At 49.0% G+C, this 23,631-nt stretch overlaps 2 protein-coding genes across 2 annotated transcripts in view; one reads left to right on the top strand and one right to left on the bottom strand.

Moving 5' to 3' along the window:
* The window catches only part of LOC146543337 (serine protease inhibitor Kazal-type 5-like), a 73,006-nt gene that overhangs the window by 35,545 nt on the left and 13,830 nt on the right, over positions 1 to 23,631 (bottom strand). The window lies entirely within an intron of this gene.
* On the top strand, positions 15,099 to 19,318 carry LOC104913261 (pancreatic secretory trypsin inhibitor-like). Its single transcript, XM_010719003.4, has 4 exons — positions 15,099 to 15,231; positions 16,662 to 16,702; positions 17,308 to 17,420; positions 19,158 to 19,318. Exons 1-4 carry the CDS (start codon positions 15,177 to 15,179, stop codon positions 19,231 to 19,233), a joined length of 285 nt encoding a protein of 94 aa, XP_010717305.1. The 5' UTR covers positions 15,099 to 15,176; the 3' UTR covers positions 19,234 to 19,318.

Below are 23,631 nucleotides of genomic sequence, written 5' to 3'. Positions count from 1 at the left end.
AAGCGGTAGCAGATAAATGCTGCCCCATGGCCACCTGCTCCATTCCTCCAGAAGAAAGATCTCAAGTCTTTGACCTCACTTGGGACAGCACAGGTACCAAGTTAGCTCTGATGCTGGCTTCTGTCTCTGCTCCCACCCTATAGGACAAAGTCTTGCCTTGTCTTCTCCTGTTACCTACAGAGGGGAAAAGCATTCTTTGATCCCACTTTGTGCAGTGCAGATGCTCTGTGTACGTGATGCCACACCACACGTGGCACGCAGACAGCTCACCCCCAAGAACAGGTACACACAACCCAGGAGGACTCTGCCTCCAAACCAGAGCCCCAGCCACACCACCTGGGAATGGGACATCCCACTGTGCCTGGAGCTCCTGGCCGGGCTCAGCCCAAGCAAACATCCCGCTTCCTCCTGCAGCCAGTTGAGCAAGCACCAGTGGGTGGCACACACCCAGGCTAAGCACTCCAGCACCTCCACCCGCACCCGCCAGGGCTTACTCAGGCCTCCAAACACATTCTTGCTTCAGGTGCACTGGTTCTCACGCTCCTCCCCCGGGAGGGAGCCCACGTTGCTCAACCCCTGCCCTACTCCATCTTCAGCTTCCCCTGCACTGAACCCGGAACTCCATTTCACTCATCACAAAGTGTGCCGCCCCTTCGTGCCCACGCAGCCCTGGTCCAAGCACGGGGAGGATCAGGTCTGTCACCACTGCAGCCAGAGCCAGGCTGTCCTTGAAATGGGGCTGTGACACCACCCCCCGTCCATGAAAGCCAGGTCAGCCAGGTTTTAATGGGAAGGGAAAGGTCTCTGTTGCAACTGCCACTCTCAAATCCCTCTAATCCCTTTGTTTGAGTGCTTTTGAACATGGGAAGCACCTGACATCTGAACAACAGAAGGTTTAAGGCTCACAATGCCTTCTCAGCACAGCCTTTACCTCCACATGACACATCCAGCTTTTGCAATCTTGGTTAGCACTCATCTGTCCTATTTCAACTTCAAAGGACTTCACAAACATTAACTAGTTAATCCTCTCACCACCCTCAGAGGGAGGCAAGCATCTTTATTTTTATCCATTTCCCCATCTGGGAGGAGAATTCCGTGCCTGTCACAAGGCCACTCCAGCTGGCTCCCCGCACTGCTGCTCAGCTCCCAGCTCCTGGCCATGGCATGAGCACAAGCACCTGGACTGGCAGAAGTGCTGCAGCACCGTCACAGCTGGCCAACCAGGGCTGTCACCGAGCACCTTTGTTTTCCTCCATGTCACATACGAGCTGGCTTCTTCAGCACCTTCTGTTCATCATCAGTCAATAACTTGAAAGGAAAGTGATCCGAGATATGCAGTATGGAGCTGGCCTCGGCTGCAGAGAGCCCAGAATCAGTCAGCAAGCCAAGAGCGTGCACAAAATAAGTGCGTTTAGCAGGCTGCATTTTGTAATAGAAAGCATAAGCCAATGGGGCTGGATCCTGTACGAGGACAAATTTTGACATAACTGAAGCTACATACACTGACAAAGCATGACATGAGCTACTGGCAGTGCTTAGAATTTGTTAAGAATTGGGGCAGAACATTCCAGCTCATTCTGCGCTCATTTTGTCCCAGATGATTTTCTCCTGCTCAGGCAGAGCTTGGCTTAGGGGCCTCATATCCATTGGAATTATCGGTGAGGAGGGACAGCCAGCTGCCACTTGGGAGACTGCAGAAAAGCAGCACACATCACACAACACAGCATCAGCTCTCCCAGGATGAGATGTGTGCCACCAGGAGCAGCACTCCCCCTCAGAGCCATCATCTACATCAGTCAGGATGCGATCAGCAAGCAGCACCCAAATCCACCAGGTCCATCGCATAACTCCGAGGTGTTAACAGCCAAAAAAACACCTTCACTGAAATGAGCATTTCTGTGTTGAAGCCTACAGGAATTAGCAGCACTCCATCACCCAGCAGGTGTGGGGCAGAACTTCCATACAAGGACACCCAGTGCTCCCATGCTTCCTTGCAAGGACACTCAGGTGTGCTTTCACACTCAGGATTTACCTGAGTCCCAGCAGTGCTCCCACTCAGTGCCGCTGGCTCAGGCAGGGCTGGGAGCTGCTCCCAACTCCCTTTCTCTCCAGCAGCAATCACCATCCCCAGGGCTCCCCGCAGCACACCAGTGAAAGTCATTCTGTTTTGCAACACTGCTGACCCGGAACGGGACTCTGGCTCCTCTGCCATCAGTGAGAGCCCACAATTGCAGGGCTTACAAGGAAGCAACAGTTCGTTTTTCTCATTGTTTCCCATCGCCCGTTGCTGACTGCAGACAATTATCCATTACCATTCATCCTAAGGTCTCAAATTACTCATGAAATCCTCTGAAGATGTAGGGATCCTAAAGTCTTTTGGATGGAAAGGAACAGCCTTTAAGCAATGCTAGATCAATACCCTAAATCATTCCAGTATCTCACTGAAGCAGCAGGAGAATTTCAGGCTGATGAAACAATTTTCTAACTGCAGTTCTTAGAGGAAATGGGGGTAGAAACCTTTCTTCTATTACAGATACAATACCATCCCAAGGGAACGCTTTGTGTCAAGAACCATTCTGAAAAACTTGTTAGAACACCACTATACATAATGTGCTTTGAATTTATCACTAAGCACAGACCTGAAGTCACAGTAACGTCTAATAGCCCCATTCGCCCACCTCCGCAGGGGTGACACATCTGCACCAGCACTCCCCAGGTCCTGCAGGAGCACCCCGAGGTGCAGTACACAGTGCCACCTGCTGACACCCTGTCCCCAGCCCTCCCAGCAGTGTTTGCAGCCCAGAATTGGGAGTCCCTGCCATGCCCCTGCACTTTATGCTCCATCCAAGCTACTGCTGTCACTTGCACCTTGCAAGCCAATAGGCTCTAGGCAGTATCACCCCGTGATAACCAACCCACATCATCCCTTTATTTCCTAGAAACCTATTTCAGCTCACATTGGTGACAGAGGCACAGCCTGACTTCAGCCATTACTTCCTTCCATGAACACGTGCAGGACAGACACAGATGCTGGACCATGCTCTACCTGACCAAGGCCATCAGCATAACATGGAATTTGATGCTGAATCATAGAATCAGTTGAGTTAGACCAGATGACTTTTAAAGGTTCCTTCCAACTCCTCTGCAGTGAACAGGGATACCCACAGCTCCATCAGGTTCTCAGAGCTCTGATGTGATAAGAGTGTCCAGAGGGATGCTCTCATCAGTCCTGTTAACCCTGACCTTGAGTGTCTCCATGCATGGCACACCATCACATCTCTGGGCAACCTGTGCCAGTGCCTCACCAACTTTATTGTAAATAACTTCTTTATATCCACTCTAAATCTCCCCTGTTTTAATTCGAAACCATTCCCCTTGTCCTATCACAACAGATCCTCTTAAGGAGTCTGCCCCCTTCTTTCTTACAGCCCCCCAAGATATGTATCAATACATATCAAGACTGTTCTTCAGGGAGGGAAGAAAAAAACAAGGAACTATTTCATTGCTCTTCTTCCTCTGGATGTTTCCCCATCTGTAAACCTTTTTTGTTAGCTATCTATTTGTCTTTTGACACACTCCCCTTGTTTTGGGCATGGAGAGGAGCCCAAGCTGCTCCAGAAAACCTTGGGAACAAGCAAAGAGAACCCCATTCCATTTATGCGTCCTTGATTAGATTGCGTATTTGCAAATGCTCAGCATGTCCAAACACCATCTTTGATAATGGTTAATAGGTTTGACTTAACTCTACAGTGATGCAACATCCTCACAAACTCCCTGTGGTCCCTGCAGGCAGTATTTGCATCACAGCCCAAACAGAATCAAATCCCCAGGCAAAGCCAAGAGCAAGATTCCAGGGCTCTCAGTGACTGGGAAGACTCTTAGCATTCACCGCCATTAGTTTCTTAATGGTTGAGGATGCGATTAAGGATCCACCAATTTCTTAACCTTCACCCTGCTCTTCTCAATTAGATATGGTCCCTCCAAAAGATTCATTTCTTAAGCTATTCCCAAACTTGCTTTGTTTCCTGATGGGCCAGAAAGATCCTTGGGTCACATCTTACCTTGTTCCTTGACCAAAATATATCAACATTTGCTTTAAGAAGTGGAAGAGGCCAAACGATTCACTAGGATACTTAGAGCTGGTTCACAAAAGAAGAAAATCTCCAGAAATGTGTTGTCACATTTTTTGTGTATGAGCTACCATTACTGCTGATTATTTACACTGCAGCAGTCACTACAAGCCCCATTGCCATTGTGTCAGGTACTAGATAATATGCACATGCTGAAAGGCAATATTCTTTTCTGCAGAAACCATAAAGAGAGGAAAGACAAAAGACAAGAAAACATCGTTCACTCAGGAAGCAAAACCAGAAATTAATTGACTAGACTAAGTTATACAGCAAATGGCAATACCGAGCTGTGCATACTAATTTGTGCTCAAAACATGCTTATTAAATATATTAAAGCCCACAGGGACACTGCTATCAGTCTACATAAACAGCTCCAGCCTATACTTCTCAACTTTCACTGACAATTACACCCCTAAATCTTCCTCCTCCTGCCCTACCTTCCCCTTACAGAGACTGTTCTAATTTTAGAACTAATTAAATTAAACCTCTGACTCACCTCAGATCTCCAATTTAAGCTTACATGATCTTTGCTACAAGATCTTCCCGTGCTGTTATTTGGCAGCACTCCCCCAAACACACCCCACTGCCTGTTTCACAGCCCAGTGATGCTCAGCAGCTCTGGAAACACACAGAGGGCACAAGCTAGGACCAGGGGCCTCCAAATCCTATTCTCATAGGATACACTCCAAGCACAAAAAAGGAATAGAGCAACCTGTTTGTAAAGAGGTCACGCTGCCCCTGGCACTGTAGGAGCCATGGGCAGGCACAGATGCCAGCACAGATGCCAGCACAGCAGGGCTCCCCCAAGACCTGGCATGCAGAGAACCTGCCTGGCTGTGAGCACAGGCAGCTGCAGGCAAACCTCCAACAGCACAGCCATCTGCAAGAGGTCTACCTGGAGAGAACCACCTCTTCAAAAATCAGCTTTTCTGCTCCCCGGAATGTTTGGTTTTGAAACAGAAAGTACTACCAGAGATCTCACAGCAGCTTCCAAACCAAGCTCTGTACAACCAGGGCACAGGCAGTCCCCCACAACAGCAGATCTCATCAGTACCTGGAATTTACCTTAATTACAGAGCTAGCATATAGCCTACAGACTCCTCAAAGCCCAGGAACCATCTCTTCCAAATGAGCCCAAGCCCACCTTACCCACCCGGCTCAGGGGCCCATATGCTTCTGTGCTTCTCAACAACCACACCCATTAAGTCAGCTGAGCTTGTTTCCCTGATTTCACCATTTTTTCCCTTCCTGTTTCCCTCCTTCAGTCAGTGCTAAGTGTCACAGGAGAGCCCAATTCAATTAACAGGATTGATAGCAATTAAGCTGCAATTGGAGTCAGGGTTGTGCTCTTTAGGCCTGGAAAGAAACGACGTGTCACTGCAGTGAGATAAGCAGCAGGTGATGTCAGAGGCTTTTTATTCCTAGGTGAAAAATTGGTTGTCTCTGTGTAATCAAAAAAAAAAAAAAAAAAAAAAGTGTCATAGCATTATGGGAAAACAGAGTAGAGCATTTGAATGCGAAGCCAAATTCCCTTTATTTTACTATGTCTACAGGACTCTCTCCTGACAGCCTGATCAGGGGTCCATCTCTGGGCAGGAAGGGGTACCACCCCTTGTCACAGCACCTCGCAGTAGTTCTTTCAGCTATTTCTGGCTTCCTGTGCTGTCCCTCAGCATTCCTCCTAATTGAGGGCTTTTAACACTAACAGTGTTGAGCAGCTGTTCTCCTTCTGGCATAGGAGAAGTACCAACCAGATCTTTTATTTCAGCTTCCTCCGTATCAAGTGAAAACGTGACCTGCACCCTGAGCAGTGCCCCTCCAGTGAGAAACCCTCCTGCCAGCGCTCCTTTTGTCCACCCATCCCACCCCATCCATCCCATCCCATCTTATCCCATCCTGCCCAGCTGGGAGCCAGAGATCCCAGTTGAATTTGTCCTCCCAAGACCAAGCTCCATACATGGGAGGGGTTGAAGGCTCCCAAGTCCATGGCAGGGAGAAGACGCTGATATCCCAATGGTTATGTGATACAACGTCCAGAGGGATGCTCTCATCAGTGCAAGAATCATAGAATTGCTAAGGTTGGAAAAGACCTCTGAGATCATCTAGTCCAATCATCAACCTATCACCTCCATGCCCTCAAACCATGTCCCTCAGTGGCACACCTCCACACTTCTTGAACACCTCCAGGGATGGTGATTCCACCACCTCTCCAGGCAGCCTGTTCTGATGCATTACCACTCTTTCTGAGAATAAATTTTTCCTAATATCCAACCTGAACCTCCCTTGGCCCATGTGTGGCACAAAGGGCACAATATGCTCCATCTGGAGCTGTTAGAAGCAGAGGCTGCTGTTCCTCACACCACTAGCAGACAATATATCTTCCATGTCTTGTCTCAGTCCCTCCTGTGACATTGTGCTGACACAGGGCAGCTCATACCTGATGTATGTGTGCCATTGGTGCTCGCTGTGCCTGAGCATCCCATCCTACAAAGGAAAGGACACGGCTGTGACATGAGGTGATGCTGCCCTGTGGCAGTGGCTCACTACAGCTGAGGTCAAGGGACACATTGCATTGCAAGCACCGAGGCTGCTGGGCAGCATGGCAGGACACGCCATGTGTTATAGCCCATCTGATGCCTGTTCACCAGCATCAGGAAGAAGGGACTGGATTAGGAGCAGTCCGTCATACAGACCGGGAAAGGGTGAGGTGTTGGGTGCAACAGACATACGGTACATCCACTGAGCAAATTGGAAAATGGGGTGGGAGGGTGGCAATGGGTATTGCTGAGCTTGGTGATCCACCAGCTTGAAGTCCAGAGAGAGGTAAGCAGCTGCATGCTCCAGCTGCGCCCTGGGCAAATCATGATAGTCACCAGTCAAAAGCATTCAAAGATCACAAACTAGGTTCAGGTGATCATGAATCATGGCTTAGAAACCACAAACAGGTTTTAAGCCTCTTTAAAATAATGGCATTTACCAATGGACTCAGTTGGGGTGATTCACATTTTCCAGCCTTCCTCTGAAACTGAGAGAGGGAAAGGGCTGAAGCAAAAGCAGAGCTGTTCTTGTAGTGCTGGTGCCCGGGAACAGGGAGGTGAAAGGGCAATGTGTTGCATGCCTGGCAGTGCGGGGTGTGAGCCCCTGGCACACTGAGCCCACAGGAGCTTGTGGCACAGATGTGGGATCAGGGGATAGCAGGGCAGCTCCAACTTGTCCCCAGCTCTGTGATTTATATACTAAAAGAACAGAAGAGCATGAAAGCAGTGAGAGCACAGTGTTACCTAAGAGTAGGAGGACCAGAGGTCTCCTTCAGGACTTTACCCCTCCAACCCACTGCCAGCTTTCTATGTCTCGTAGCGTTCGTTCCAGTTCATGACAGTATAGCATGGCAAAGCTGGGCATCATGGTAATTACTGATGACTTACACTTCTGGCCATGTTTCTATAGAGGCTGCAATTATCATTTGAGCCTCTTTGTTGTGTCCATAAAAATCCCAGGGCTCTGGAAGGCTGGAAACTGAAGTTATGGAATCAAGGAAACTGCAGAGCCTGGATTTGATGGGAAAGGGTTCTCCTGACCAAGAGGCAGCAGAGCTGGTCAGGCTGAGGGACACGGGCAGCTGTGCATCCTCCCTGCTGCTCCACAGCCCCTTGTCTGTGGTGTCCAACACCCTCCAGGTGACAGTCTGGGTGCTCAGCTCTGCAACTCTGTTCAGCTGCATCAGAAGAGCAGAGCACAATGCTAAGGGTTATCTCAGCTAAACACATGCAGGACAGTGTGCCCAGCATCACTGCCTCAGCATCACTGAAGAAGAGCTGCCCCAAGCAGCAGTGGGGCTGCCTTCAGCTCAGAAAAAGGATGGGTTTCTTCTCCAGCTTCTCCAAGTATTTACTCCGGAAGCATAGCATGGGAACCTCAGCTGGCTTTGCACAGGAAAACCGAGTTTCTTGCTAAGGGAGGTGTGAAGCTATGAGCCAAGGGCGTCCAGAAGCTCAAGAAATAGAAAGAAATGAAGAGGATCCTGGCAGGGATAAATAAGGATAAGAAGGGAAAGCAGGCAGCAGCCACAGGCTTTGGCAGCCTCTTCCTCGTGTAGAGGAAAAAAACCCAAGTTGAAAGCTGCTTGGGAAAGAAGGTTCAGCAGTGGGTTAGTTCATCTCCTCTACCAGAGCAAAAGGAGTGCTCTGCATATCCCTGATGCTCCCAACGCCGGGCTGCAAACATACCGGGCATCAAATACAATGTCACATTTATTAGGAAGTGATTCAAGTGGAAAGCTCAGCGAGGGACACAGGGAGCTGACTACATGCAGAAATCAAAGGGAAGCCCTTGATTGAAAGGAAATGTTTAGGCACTATGTTCAAAGGCTGCCTAAATCAAAGACAAAATCCTTCTTTAATCAAGGCCATTGACCAAAGCTGAAAGCACACCGAGCCATGACGTTGCTTTTATGGCCAGGCTGCTCTCAAACCCCAGCACCCCATAGCCATGCCCTCCCACTGCCAGCTGGGACCCCAAACTGGGTCTCGTGGCACTCCAAACAAAGCAGACTTTTGGAGGGACAATAAGCAAAAGCCATCAGCAAAGGCCCAGAGCACCACGATGTCATCATTTTAACTGCCTTCAGCTTTCAACTCCTGTCTTCGAGCTCGAGCAGTCATTAAGAAGTACAGCAAGCATTAATTGGGCCTTATCTAACCTCAGCCCAACCCAAGGGTCAGCAGCAGGTTGCTGAGGTTTATCGGTGTTTAACCAACGTTTATCAGCTTTGGGGAGGTTTAACTCCTGTGTGTGGCACTGCAGGGATCCGGGAGCATTGCTTTCCCTCACTAGATAGCAGATAGGAACAATCAATACGATGATAAATGCAGATTTATTGCCGCTACGGCAACCTGAGATAGCACTAGATGCTGGCAGGGTAAAAGCTTGTCATGAATTCGATCCAAATTTATAAATGAACTCCTGAAATAACACGCCATGTGTCTCATGGTGCTTCATAGCAGTGAGGTTTCGAGGAAAAGCCAACTCTGGAAACATAAGCAGCATTTCCAACCTCCGCCAAAGTCTCCTCTCCCTTTTTTGACATGTTCAAGATCAGAGTCCAGCAACAGAAACAACATCGCCAGCTCGAACCACATCCACTACTTTTTCCTTTTCCTCCAAAAATTTCATTTATATCAGACTGCAGAAAAACTGTTCTTCTCATTTTAAAATCTCTCCGGGGCTAACAAGAAGAAATGCTGCCAGAAATGAAAGCCATGTTTCATAGTCTGAATTACTTTTCCCTTCCTTTCTGCATCCTTCTATTTTTCAATAGCTAGTTTTCCCCATATTTCTAAGAGGCTGAGAGCTCTCTGCTGGAAAACCTTGGCCTCTCTAATTGTCCAAAGCAGTGCCAAAACAGACCTAAGAGCTTCAGCCTCTTTGAGCCCCATATTTCATGGAGATCAGAAGTACAGTCATGTTTTCCTGAGTCCTGGGCTGGGGAGCAATAGCTGTGAGCTCTGCCAATGGAACCCACAGGAGTAATCAGAAATGACAAATAATTCTGGGGTTGTGATGAATGTCATTTGCAATTTTTTGTTCATTTGTTTATCAGTTGGATTCCAAAGTAATAGAAAGGAGTCTAAAAACTGAACAAGAACTTGGACATAATGTTTCCATGAAATTTAAAAAAAAAAAAAAAAAAAGAGTAAGAAATGTGAAAATGTTCTGCATTTCAGACCTCCACTGAGAGCAGCCTAAAAAAAACTACTGGACTTGGGAACATCGGGTTAGTTAAGGACCACAGAGGGAACAGCTTCGCTTCTCTGCTGCCTTTTGAAACATTCCATGGAAAGCATTTCTTCCTTCAGTTGGGTTATGAACCTCTCCAAGGATGGGGAGTTGGGTTGGGATGACCCTTCTTGTGATTTGTCTCCATCACCACGTGTCCTTCTGCTGTACAGCTCCTGGAGGGCTCTGGTTCCATCTTCTCCCCATGACCTGACCACTGCTTCACCCACCACTGAGTAAGATCCAGCCCTGGATAATGCACATGTAGTGCTGGGTCAGATCAGTCCTGGGGTCAGACCAGACCAAATCATCCTCCAGGAGTCCGTAACCTTTAGAGGAAGGTGCCAAACCCTCCTATCTTCTTCAGCTGTGAGAAAGAAGGAGTGGGCAGGGAACTGCTCTTAGTTCAGAGAAAAGTGGAGTCTCCTTCTGGAGGAGATTGAAAGCTGCGTTCATCCAATTACTGAGCACAGCACTTAATGGCTCTGCCCTGGATTGCCCTGGCAGCTATAGGGGCAGTTGAATGTGGTGGCGGGAGGCAGAAAGGGTTTAATAAAAAAGCAATTTTACAAAGGAATTCTTTGCTTTTGGCATTTTCTGTAAGAGTGGGAAAATTATGCCATTTCCTCAAAATTGCCAAGGAAAGTGAGAAGAGCAGAACTCCGTGCTGCAGCTGCTGGGGATCTGACCCCACACGCTCCCACTGCCCATAGGCCAGGAGTCGAGCTGAGGAGCAGCAGCAACTAGTGCTGCCCTTTGCCCAGGAGCGCTGCAGGGATGATCAGGGACCATGTCTGCAAGGGACAGTGCCCTGAAGCCACTGCTGTGAGCAGGAGTGACTGCAGCTCAGAGCTATTCCTCCAGCCACTTGCCCTCACCCAGTAAAGCCACAGCAGCTGAGGGGAAAGGTTCTGGGGACTGAGCGTGGTTTGGTGTCACTGCAGCAGTGGGAGAGCAGAGGAAAATGGGCCAGGAGCTGGGCTGGGGGCTTGCCACCACACCAGGGAGTTGTGCAACTGCAGCCCAGGCAATTTCAGCTCAGTAATCCTCACTAACACATCGCCTGTCCCCATCACATCCATCCTCCTCAGGAAGCATTTGATTGGCATTCAGGCACGGCCTCTTCTGAACAACCCAAGCTATGATTTATGCGATGCCTTTGTTTTCAGACACTGTTGTCAGCAATACCCATCCGCAGGCAAAACCGCCGATGCCTGCAGATTTCCAAAGGTTGTTATCATGGCTGCGCTGCCCTTGCTGAAGGGTAACAAACAGAAGCTTTGGTAAAAGTAGAAATGATCATTTGCTAATTCTCGCCTGTGGCTATGTTCAGCCTCCTCCCCTGAAACCAAGAGCCCCAGGGACAGCACTTCAGTTCAGGAAAGAGGAGAAAACAAATTGAGGTACTGTTCTGGGCTCCAAAGAGTCTCCTACGGCTGGAGAAAATAAGCAATATTTTCACACCAGCCAGTCACAGGATCCTGCTTCCCAAACTGTCAGAGTGCTCAATATCAGAGCAACAAAACAGTTTTCTGCTTTTTCTGTTGAGCTTTAAATGGCAAGGAATCCAAGACAGAATCGCTATGGATTAAAAAATAGCCAAATTATGATGTTGGTTATTATGTTTGGTTTTGTTTGTGGGTTTTTTTTGTGGGTTTTTTTCAGGAAAAGTCATGTTTCAGTAGCATCCTCAGGATATAAGAGCAGCTGATCACTGCACAGCAGCTAGCCCTCACCTTGGTGATGCAAAGTGATTTACTCTTTCCTTCGTGCCCAATGGTAACCAGCCACATCCTCAGTTTTCCTCCAGGCATCTTCTACACTTCTCCATGGGCACCACCATGTCCTTCTCAGGGGGTGAGCACACCCATGGGCATGCCACGAGGGTGCTCACCTGCCCTGTCTTCACCAGCTGCTTACAAACCCAAACTGGATACCATAGTCAAGATCTCCATGCTGCAAAGCTTAGGCCTGCAAGCTCCATGCCTGGCAAACCGGTCAGATAACAGAGCTTTAGGGAACTGGACCCATGAGAGCTTTGGCCGTCTTGGGAAGTTTCTCTTTAACACCTCTTGGGTTCCCATCTGCACCAGCCTTTCTCCAGCCTCCACCCATCCCACATCAAGCTCTGCCATCATAACCTTTTACCTCCCTGTTCCCAGGCACCAGCACTGCAAGAGCAGCTCTGCTTTTGTTTCAGCCCATTCCCTCTCTCAGCTTCAGAGGAAGACTGGAAAACGTGAACCACCCCAAATGAGTCTGTTGGTAAATGCCTTTCTTTTCAAGGGGGGTAAAAACCATTTGCAGTTCCTAAGCTCTGATTCATAATCATCTGGACCTGGTTTGTGATCTTTGAATGCTTTTGACTCGTGACTCTGCTGCAATTCCCCAGAGCACTGGTGGTTTTTCCCAGTAGATCAAACCTTTATCAACAAGCAATTTCCAGCCCTGATGCAACAAGTTCTCCTCCAGCTTGTCATGGATGGGCCATCCCAGGGAGATAGGTAGGCTCCCAAATATTTTGTTCCTCTTCAAAGTAATTTTTCATTTATTTGCAACATTATCTTGCATTTAAAAAACAAATAAAAAAAAAAAAAACTTGAAAGTGCTCTGATTTGGCCAAAAGGTGGTGCAGATATCCCACCTGCAAAAAGGGGATCATCTCTTCCTGCTGATCTACCCAACAGTAGACCTGGTGGCTCAAAGTATCCATCACTGCTTCCCCAGCTGTCCCTACAGGAGCCTTCTGGAAACCTGGACAATCCAGCAAAAGGCTTTGCAGAGCTCCTCTGTCCCACAGTGAATATGGTAGCCAGCATCCAACATGGTGACTGCCCCAGTCCAGCCCCTGCTTGGAGCTTGCCTGTCCTCCCCGTTTCCCCATGCTGGGGGCTGTGCTCAGCAAGTCACACCGCATGCCTGACTCATTTTTCTCTACTCCTCCAGCTGATGTGTTTGGAGGAACACACTGCTCTGACAAGGTGACACATCCCAAGAAAGCCCACACTGCTGAAGACACCTCCCTGCTCCCTCTACCAGGAGCACCCAGCGCCATAGCAGCTAACAGCTCTTTTTCATCCCTCCCTGCTCAAATCAGCCCTGAGCATTTCTGTTTGATTTTCCAGAGAGATGTAGGATATATGTCAATCAGACGAGCCCTGAAATCCCACATTTTGAAGGCATCTTACAAACATACAGGTGTCAGTAGAGGCGTTTGGGAAAGAAGGGCAATTGCTAACAGAGAAATTGCATTAAAAACCTTGTGCTTGAGTGCAGCAGCGTTAGCACCCTATGTTGTCCTCCATTTGGCAGAGGCAGCTGCCCCTGAAACAGTTGGTTTGGCTCCATTTGTTGTGGAATAACCAAGTTCAGCTCATTGTCTTGCATGATGTGGAGTTTCTTCTACACATTTCAGTAGTAAAACAAACAATCTCAAACAGCTCTGGGAAGGGTCATTAACATGAAGTTAAGTCACTGCAAATCCAGCATGAGCTTAAGCAATCAGAGGATGAGAAGTGTCCAAGAGGCAGATGGTCCCTGCTTTGATGCATCTGGCTTTCAGAGGAAGGAAAGATGAAAACTACAGCATCATACATACCTGCAGTACGTATGGAACCAATAGTTCTCATCTGCAGATCAGCTTTTGTAAACACTGAGGATTTACCCACCAAAATCAAGTTTGGAAATGTGCCTGAATGTTTCCAAGGAATCTGAGAAAAGATATTTCTTTTTCTGGACAATCAAAACTATCACATTTCCTGGCTACAGTGAGATTCTCTAAACTGGAAAATGTGCAAACATGTTTTACTGTGAGTGGGCACATCCCAAACAAGGATAATCAGAGAAACTCTTTTCAGCACTGCTCTATTTACATATGTTAAAGACTGAAGAGGAAAATTTTATCCCCAGTTGGCCTGCCATAACCATAAACACCCTTACGAAGTCTTTTTTCAGCTTTGGGAAGTGACACCTATTGGCACTGTCTGCTTTACTGGAGGAGCAATAGGGACAGCGATGGACTGAAATGAACGTCTTTCATCTCCAACAAATGGCCATACCTCACCCCTCAGAGATTAATACTTTGTCCCAGGCACCCAAAGGGCTTCTGCCTGCCCGCAGAGATTCACCAAGCACCCAACCTGGCTGCTCACAGAAGCTGAGGGGGTCACACCCAACACCAGCTTTAAGTAATCCATTAATGAAATGCAAAATGCCATCCAGAGTAGTTCTTACAGAAAATGGTCCTAGGGAGAGCAGAGGGAAACCTAAGTGAGAGCGGAAAAAGTCTCCATCTCTGTGTAAACAATCTCACAGGGGACGTTTTTGGCAAGTGAAGCATCCTCCAGGGCTGCATTTGGATTGGGGTCTCCCTTGGACAGCAGGGCAGCTGCCTGAGCTGAGATTTCTGTCTCACAAACAGCTCCTTGAATTGCTCTTGGCATTGACTTTTTCTGCTCAGCTAATTAAAAATCTGTCTTTGAGTCATAAGCCCCCATTAGTAATAATTTGCTTTGCACTTCTCCAGTGATTTATGGCTGAGATATCAAAGTGCTTTAGAAACATTAATTAATCCTTCTAATACCCAAGGGACTGATCCACTGTCTGCAGCGCACCACTGCAGGAGTAAATGCAGGAGATCCCCAGGGCTCACTGGAGCCCGCAGGCAGGGAGAGGGGCATGGAGCAGCACCCGAGCCAGCCAGCTCACTTCAGCCTGCGACCAGAGAGAGGGGCAGGCAGAATCACAGCTCTACACGTGCAGCCGCAGGAAGCCTGAGGCACATACTGGCTCTCTGTCCTCCAGCAGCGGTTCCTGCTGCTGTCTCCATCTGTCAGGGCAGAACCTGTTACTGTGACGGCCGTGAGCCCTGCAAGTGGCAGTGGCAGAGCTGGTCATCAAAGCTGTACACTCATGGCAAGGGGAATCCAGTTCATGTGGGCGTTCCCTTGCTTTTCTGACCATTTCTCCAGCCTGGCTCTTGTACAATGCCATTTCTTCCCTGCAGCCCCATGCACAATATTTGACTCCAGGATTGTGACCGCCATTGGCACTGGAGGCTCTGATCCTTGTGCCATTTGCCACCTGGTGTTGTCCCTGTACTTTCACTGTTGTCATCATGACACTGTGGGGTGGAGCCGGCCATGGAGGGTGGTGCCAGCGATGGGAAAGTATAAAGGTCTCTGCACAGGCGGCTGGAGATGGCATCTCAGCGATCCAGAGCGGTGTCCTCTGTTTCCTCTTTGCTGTCTCCAGTCGAGCATCACCTTGACCATGAAAACAAGTGCTGTTTTCCTGCTCCTCTTCCTAGCAATCGGCTTCACCCAAGGTGAGTGCAAGATTTTGCTTAGGAGCCATTTCATTTCCTCTCCCTGCTCCAGCTCCAAGCCTGCTGCGTGGGAAGGCGAGCCTGGGAACAGGCCGGCTGTGCTGCGGCCTTGCTGCTGGGCAGTGAGCAGCAGTGCTCCCCACAGAGTGCTGCAGTGTCAGCGGGCACTAAAGCAGTGTCTGCAAGCAAGCCTAGAGAAGTTTTAAAGGTGCTCGACTCCCATTGAGCGGAGCTGCTGGGCTGACACTCTTCCTGTGGGGTTGGAATTCAGTTGGATTTCTAGGACGGTGCAATTCTTTTAGAATAAATAGGTGTTATTCTAGTTGTAAAGAAGTAAAATCAGAAAGACAGGAAACAAATCTATAGAAGGAAAAATGCAGTTCTTGTTTCCAAAGTCAATGTTTAAGCCAACTGTTTTCAAAATCCCATATGGTGCAGAGGGATGAGAACATTAGTTGTTGCTGCTCTCCAGGTCCCGCTCACCGGGGATTTCTGCATTAGCAAGTTCATTCCCAATGCTTCTGAAGCCAGCCCATCATCCTTTTTTCTGTGCTACGGTTGCCATTGCAGAACAGTTTGAGCACAAAGCATGGCCTCCTTTTATATGAACCAAGCACGTACAGAGCCACAGCTCCTGGGACTGGACTGGTGCTCATTCAGAGTAAAACCCCTCAAGCACAGAAGTGTGAATACCAGATCCTCAGCAATAAACCACCCTACAGATCCACTGCTATTGGGCCACACTGACTGGATGTAGATGCAGTCTAAATGCTTTGAGTAGGTGAGTTCTGGATCTACGTGCAACCCAAAGCCATCTTCCCAGTACTCCTTTCTGCCAGATAGATTGAGGCTGTTTTTCAAAACAACCCACCATGTGTTCTACCCACAGCATCCCAGCCATCAGCTCAGGGCCAGCTTCTCCATGGAAAAGGCCAACAAAGTCACAGCTTGCTCCCACCAGCTTTGGTGTGAGACCTCAGGGTCCAGCATTTCTCCTTCTAGTAGAGACCAAGTTGCCTTTTGCTCTGTTTCCTTGTGGTTCAAAACCACTGACACCAGAAAATTCACCTCAGATTTACTCCAGGAGCATTCCAGCACCAACAGAAGTTTCTCATTTGTCCATGAGCATGTTATAAAAGATAACAAAAGCCACCTTTGCTCCCTGACAGATGGAACAAACAGCATGGAAAGTCACAGGGTGCACATCTGGCCTTGAAAGGAATTGCATCATCGTGCACTTTCTGCTGAGGGAAAGAAGTAAAATGGGAAAGATGCAAAGGAGGGAATTATATGCTGGGCCTTTGAAAGGGCAAAGCTCTCAGAGTGAAGACACACGGTCCTCAGGCTGAAGCATTTTGTTGGGACCCCTAGAAGCTACCCTGAGTGAAGCAAGGTGCTAAGGTGTCTTTTCTCTCTACATATTTCTCTAGGCAATGCTGAGCCTGACGGCGCTGCTGGCCAAGGAACAGAGGTGAAGGCTCCGGTTTCTTTGTAGCATGAGGATATGGACAACTCTGGGGAGTGAGCACTAATCCATGCACTGGGGTTCCACACTTGCTATATACAGTGAAGTAACATGAGCTGCTGGGCTGGAATGCACGCTGGTGCCTGCAAACCTCCTTCTATCTGCTGCACCACAGCCAAATCCCAGGGATGGTACTGGCTTTTCTTTGCATTTTCCCACACTCAGCAAAGGGAAACTGTTAACAAAGAGCTGAATGTTGCTGTTACCTGCCAAGAGAAGAACAAAGCTCCCATTACTCTTCAGCTTCTCAGTGTGAGGGCAGGTATTCTTGCGGCCATAGAAAATAAAAACTGGGGATAACATGATCAGACATTGCCTGTGGAGCATTACTTGCTCTGTGTTGGCACTGCCGCAGGTGTGCAGGAGCGTCAGGTGGAGTTCAACTGCAAAGGGATGTCGACACAGTTCCAGTCAGATCATGGCAGAGTGCTAAGCAAGCTGGGATGGGTTACCAAGACATACAAAACATGCACATTGCTGGGAACGCAGAGCATCTGTGGTAAACTGAAAGAATGTTTGATATTCTCAGAATTTCTCTTTCCTGTCTCCAGGCAGCATGTGGCAATTACGACGTAAGGAAAGGTTGTACGAAGAACTTTGACCCCATCTGTGGCACAGATGATGTCCTGTATAGCAACGAGTGCTTGCTGTGCGTTCAGAACATGTGAGTATCCAGGCCTCCTCCGAGCCTAAATACCTCGCAGATGATGACACCGGGATTTCCTAGACAGCAGGCTGTCTGCATGCAGCTGGGTGGAGCATGGGCACGAGCCCAGCACATCTGCCACACATCTGGCCTCCCGCCGAGGCTGCTCAGAGCATTTCTTGCTGTGAAATAGGGCTGCAGGCTGTGCCTCGCAGAGCCCATCTGCCCACACACCACGATCAAATGGCCAACATCTCCCCACACCTGCAGCTGCCGTGGCTCAGGCTGTGCTGGAGGCTGTCCAGAAGCTCAGACAAATGGCAAAACCTGCAAAGCCTGCCCGGATTTCACATGCAGGCAGAGAAGCGTTTGTTCAGGTGGAGGAAATACTCCGCTTTTCACACCAGCAGTTTACAGCTGAGCTCTGCTTTCTGTCTTCTCTGCATGTGAAAGGCTACAATTTGCTGTGGATATTTTTAAGAATAAGCCTTTATTTAATCTGTGCTGGTGCCAGATTGCAGAAGGCTGGGACCAAAAGCCAGTGAAGTGTCTGGCAAGACTTGATTCATTTCATCTATCTTGGGCCCTAGGTAATTCTGAGTATATTTATATATTGCAAGTGCTCCATGGCAGACAAGTGAGGGAATTACTTCCAACTCAATGCTATTAAGTACTTGAAAATCTCTGTTGGGAAGAGTGAGTCTGTTCCATAAGCAAGTGCTGCAGTCTGCGGGGCTAAGGGAGCTTCACACTGGCTTTCCCTGCTGGGTTTGGGGTGACTACACTCACCTGCCATCAGCAAAGACATCTCCAACAGGAGCTCAGATTCCAGTCCCTGGATGAATGGAGCTGTGGAGCCAAATTCTGTTTTTTTTTAGAGCACTGTCAGCTGCAATAACAAGGAACAGAATCCAGATCACCAAAGAGCCTGGATGAGAACTGTTGGTCTGGCTGGCCCCTGTCCTTCATTAACCCAGGCTCCAGCTCCATAGTCTGTTCTTTTACACTTAAAGAAAATGCAGTAGGGCAGAGAGGTGCCGAGCAGGATCTCAAATGAAGGCTCTGCAGTTAATGACACGGCGCGGCCGTAATGACCATGCTGGAAGCCAGCAGCCCAGCACCAGCTGCCGGCTGCATTGTGCAGCAGATGGGGGTGGGAGGTTCGTCAGACACAACATCGTTAGGGCCTTGGCCAGAAACCAGGAGAGTGAGGAAGGCTTCGAAGCCACATGAGAGGGAGCGATGTGACATCAAGGGCTCCACGTCTCCTTGGTGCAGAGCACAGCTTTGGTGGAGATGGGGATCTCCATGGTCATGGGGGGGAAAGCGAGGGGTGCCAAAAACATTTTCCTTATTTTTGATACAGAAGCAGTCACATGGGAAGCTGGGAGCAGGCCCAATCCAAGCAAGGTGGCAGACATTTGTCTGCAAAAATTCACGCAAAGAAAGTCATAACCTTCAGCATCTCCAGCCAAACAGGCATTGGAGGTGATTGACATTGGTCCTGCAGCAAGGAGGTGAACTGTTCTGCCCGGAGGCACTGGGAAGTGCCAGCTCTCTGCTTATTGGTTAATTAATATTAACCTATGCCCATGGTAACCTTGAACTCTCTGTCAAGAGTATGTGGGCTTACTTAAATGTAACGCTTAAAGGAAGAATTAAGCAGTATTTTCACTTCTATCCTCATCCCTTGAGCCAGGCTCTTTGTGTCAGGGGCTTAAAGGCATCCTCTGGCACTTTTAACCTCTCTTCCAGGCAAAGACACACTAACGTGCGCATAAAGAACAGGGGAAAGTGCCAAGAGCCCTCTCCACGCTCCAGCTCCGCTTGAAATTAAAGGCACAGCTGTGATAGAGAAGATGGCATGAAGGCATTCCTCATCTCTACAAACTACAAATAAACTGGAAGCATGACAACTGCTCACGCTGGGATTTCTCATAAACACAACACACCCCTTTCCCCAACATTTAAAACACCTTCCTGAAAAACATGGGGAAGTTTGGTAACATCCACACAGAGTACTGATGGAGCCCCAGGGGAAAGTCCAGGTCATTCCCAAGAAGAGCATCAGGCTTTTGGTTTACCAAGGAGTCTCTCTATAGCATCAAGAATCCCGTTTTCCTAAACTTCCCATAAGGGATATTTTAAGCATCCTCATAACTTTCAGTGACGTTTGCTAAAAGCAAGGCATCAAAGCCCTCACTCCAGGGCTCTGCCAGGACAAGAGGTCCAACGGGTCCCCTCGGTGGTGGCAGATCTGCCATCTCCATGCAGCTCAGTGGAGCACTGGCCCTGAGGGTACGGCCACTCGGTGCCCGAGAAAGACAATCAGTCCGCAATTTTTCCAGGGGGTTAAAGAGAAAGAAAGAAAAAAGGCTTTTCCTACGGCGGCCCCGCTGCTCCCCCAAAGGCTGGCACCCCGTGAGCAGGAGCTGCTGCGAGGACGGGGCCGGGATGCGGAGGGAGGAGGTTTGGGCGCTGGAGGCCGCTGTTGCTCCGCGGAGCCGGACCGGGGCCGCAGCTGGAGGTCGGGGCAGCCCCGGGAGCGGGCACGGCGAACCGGCACAGCCCGGCGGGTCCCGCAGGCCGGCGGGGATCCGGTCCGCTGCGCGTCCTCCGGCCCGGCGGCCACAGAGTACCGGTACATCTGAGCAGGGCTCGTTACGGGCTGGAGCATCTTGGTGTTCCTCGCGAATCACAGCCCTCGAACAGATGTCTGGCTGTCTTTTGAGCAAATCAAATGCTTTGTTCTTAGCAAATCCTGAAATTCAGTTTGGTTAGAAACATCTGCTTAAGTCCTCTTTATGTCCTTAAGAGTTCTCTTCTTTGAAGAGGTGGCTGATGCATTAAAAAAAGTGCATGATCAGGCTGAGAAGAAAGCTCCAGCACTCACTTGAAATGACAGATGCAGCCAGATGCAGCCGGGGGGTGGGGGGATAGCAAAGCACCTCTTCCCAGGTCTGCCAGCAAGTCTGCGGTCAAGGGAGAGATGAAAAACAGCTCACTTTGCACCTATGTAAAATTAATGCACTGAAGGAGGAAGCCCCAAATGCACTCAGGAGCACATACTGCATCTATGCCTTTGCTCAAAGGGGATACTGGAAGCCTACCTCCCTCAGCTGGGATCTTTCTAATTCTGCTGCATCATGAGGGATGGAGCACAGCATTTACCTTAGAGCTCTCTGCAGCTGGGGGGTAGGAAGGCAGCCTGGGCCCCATGTTGCTCACTCACTGCTCCTGGACTTTGTGGCATGGTCAAATCCAGCTTAGCGGTCCAGATTGGTTCCTTCCACCCAGACAGCACTACTGAGGTTGCGCTGAGGCCAACTAATGCTGAGCAAAATATCTTTCCTGTTCATGTCTCTTCTGGGAAGCATCATCCAGTACTAGCCAAGAGCATTTGCTGATGGAGTGAGGTGCTGTCCAAGCTTACAAAATAGGGGTGATGTTGGCCAGATGGCTGAGCAGCGTTGCATCTCCCCAGGCGCTGTTCTGACAAGGACTAGGATTTCTGCTAAATGTCAGTCACATCCATTTCACAGCATATCCATTTCAGGCTTGAGATCAACGAGCAGTAACAGAGGACCAAAGGGCTTCCCTGCACTATGGGCAGACCTGGTGGCAGTCTCTCAGAAGGGACCGCCTCCAGCCCACATCCCACTTTTGGTTTAAACAAACCTCCGTCAGGGCTTGCTATTGGGGTGGGAGTCCTTCAATACAGTGTCATACTCTGGTCAGTACCTCCAAAGCAGGCCTGGGAGCAGCCTCAGGGAGGTGACAGTGACAATGGCCAGGCAGCCAGGGACAGATGGCCCTGGGCAGCATTTGCTGATTGATTTCTTACAACTCAGACTTTTCTGCAAGCAGAAATTCTGGAGAAATCCAGCTAAGGAAACCCTCCCCACATCAACTCCAATAATGCTCCACAGGGAAATATTTATTCCTATCATTGATGGCATCTGACTTTATAATGTCATGATAACAAACTGCTAAGTCAAGATAAGAACAGCAATGAGGAATTTTAAAGACACAACACTTCATCCGAGCAGAAGCTCTGGAATTTTGTTAGTTTCCAAATATTTCTGTTGGAAAGAGGCAGCATAGGCACAGTCTTCATCCACTGCAGCCTTCCCCAGTACAAAGTTTAACCAAGTTTCCAACATCAGGCTTGCTTTTCTGTTCTGAAAATAAGCAGAGCCTTTCTGCAGTGTCCCTGCTGCAGCTGCCGGGGGCACTCTGCAGGATGTGTGCCACTCCAAGAGACGTTTTCATTCAGGGAGCCACACTGAACCCATTTTGGAAAGCTGGCGAGAGGAGGTTCCTCTTTGCAGAGGCTGAGCAGGAAGTGGGCTGAAGTACAGGTTTTTCCCAAAACGTAAGCACGTGACTAGTTGTGTGAAGGAATACCACCAACAGAAAACCACAAGTCATGTCCTTCCCTGCACACCACGGTGTGATGATGCCCACAACTCTTGGTGGGTGCTGGAAGCTCTCTTTTCCTGGCAGATGATACTAACACAGCCCAAAGCCACAAAGACATCAGGCCAGTGCAAGTGTCCAGCTTGCAGGTTGCAAATGTCATTCTCAGGGAACAAGAAGTGATGCATGAATCAGAGATCCCTAGCAGCCCTCTTTCCTGAAGTCAGCATCCATGCTGGGGAAGGGGAATAACAGCCTGCCCTGCAGAAGGAGGGTGCTCCCTATGTCCCCTTCCAATGTCCTCACAGGCACAGAGGTGCTGAAGCCCAGGGGTATGATCCCAAGGGCCAGGTACTGGCTGAAATGCAGGGGACAAGCAGCAGTAAGATGACAAACGCCTGATGTAAAGCAAGCTAGAACAAGCTGCTCCAGACCCAGCCAGACACTAAACAGCTTCAGCTTCACTGCAGTTTCTATTAAGCTGAAAGCATTTCTGAATGCCCCAGTGCTCAGACAGGATAGGAATGTTGCAGACATGGAGCAGAACAGCTGCACCAGCAGCTCCCCTCTGACTGCAGACCTTAACCCTACCACCCTATTCCACAGCCATTGCCCTGAAGTTTCGGTGCTCAGCAGCAGCTACCAACATGCCTGAGAGTTCTGCAGCTGCCCACACTGCCTATGGGGACGCTGCCCAACAGCACAAAAGAGATGAGCACAGCAGGTAAACTACAGCAGAGTTCAAGGGCAAGGTCTTTCCCTGAAAAGATTGTTTGAAAGATTAAAGACAATGTGGCTCAGTCATAGGAAATGTCCTATTGTTCCTGCTGTTCCTTCTTAATCTGGATTGACAAATAGCCCCCAGCGCTGGGAAAGCAAAGCAGCTACCCATTTACTACTTCCCCAAAAGTTACTAGGAAAAGTCATTCACATCTGCATACGCAGAAGCAAACAAGCATTTTCTGGTCCCACTTTTGGCACAAGCTTTCCATCCCAACTCAACTCCTTTTACAGATAATTCCTGCCTCAGAGGCAGCTAATTATCCACAATGGGAAGTCTATACTTTCCAGCTCTCTTGAAGGCAAAGCACAGGCTTTGACCTAAATAGGACATCAGGACCAGGAAACATATATTTAGAGCTGCATAGCAGAGCTGTCACTCTCAGAAATAAAGCTCATGAGAGCAAGGCCTCCTGCCGTAACCAGTCCTGACAGTGGAAGTTTCCCATGGAAAGAAATTCTCATCACCGGGGGCTTTGGGTGGGTCATGCAGCTCCCTGGTGTGGAAAGCGCACAGCTTTCAGGTTCTTGGGTTTCATCTATGTCTGCAGTTCTCACCTGTTCCTGGAAAATCCAGTCCCTAGGACAAGAGGTAATGGCCTTAACTTGCACCAGGGAAGGTTCAGCCAGGTTGGATATTAGGAAGCATTTCTTCTCAGAGAGAGTGGTGAAGGTATTGGAACAGGCTGCCCAGGGAAGTGGTGGAGTCACTGCTTCTGGAGGTGTTCAAGAAGAGGGTATATGGGGCACTGAGTGACATTGTCTGTGGTGGCCATGATCATGGGTTGATGGTTGAACAAGTTCATCTTGGTGGTCTTCACAGTTCTATGAAAACACTGCCTGAATGACACACCAAAATGCAAGCACAGGAACGAGCTCCAGAACCAGGTCATCAGGGACTGCACATGCTGGAAACAGCAGGATTGCCATCCTGAAACCTTTAATGCTTCCTCATCTGAAACCCCTGGGCACACATAATAGCCAGCAGAGTGGAAGCCAGAGATGCTCAGCACGATGCTCAGGTGGCCCC

Source organism: Meleagris gallopavo, chromosome 15, assembly GCF_905368555.1.
Source record: "Meleagris gallopavo chromosome 15, MGAL_WU_HG_1.1, whole genome shotgun sequence".
Lineage (NCBI taxonomy): Eukaryota > Metazoa > Chordata > Aves > Galliformes > Phasianidae > Meleagris > Meleagris gallopavo.
Note: the sequence above shows the minus strand (reverse complement) of the source record. Positions and strands in the feature narration are given on the sequence as shown.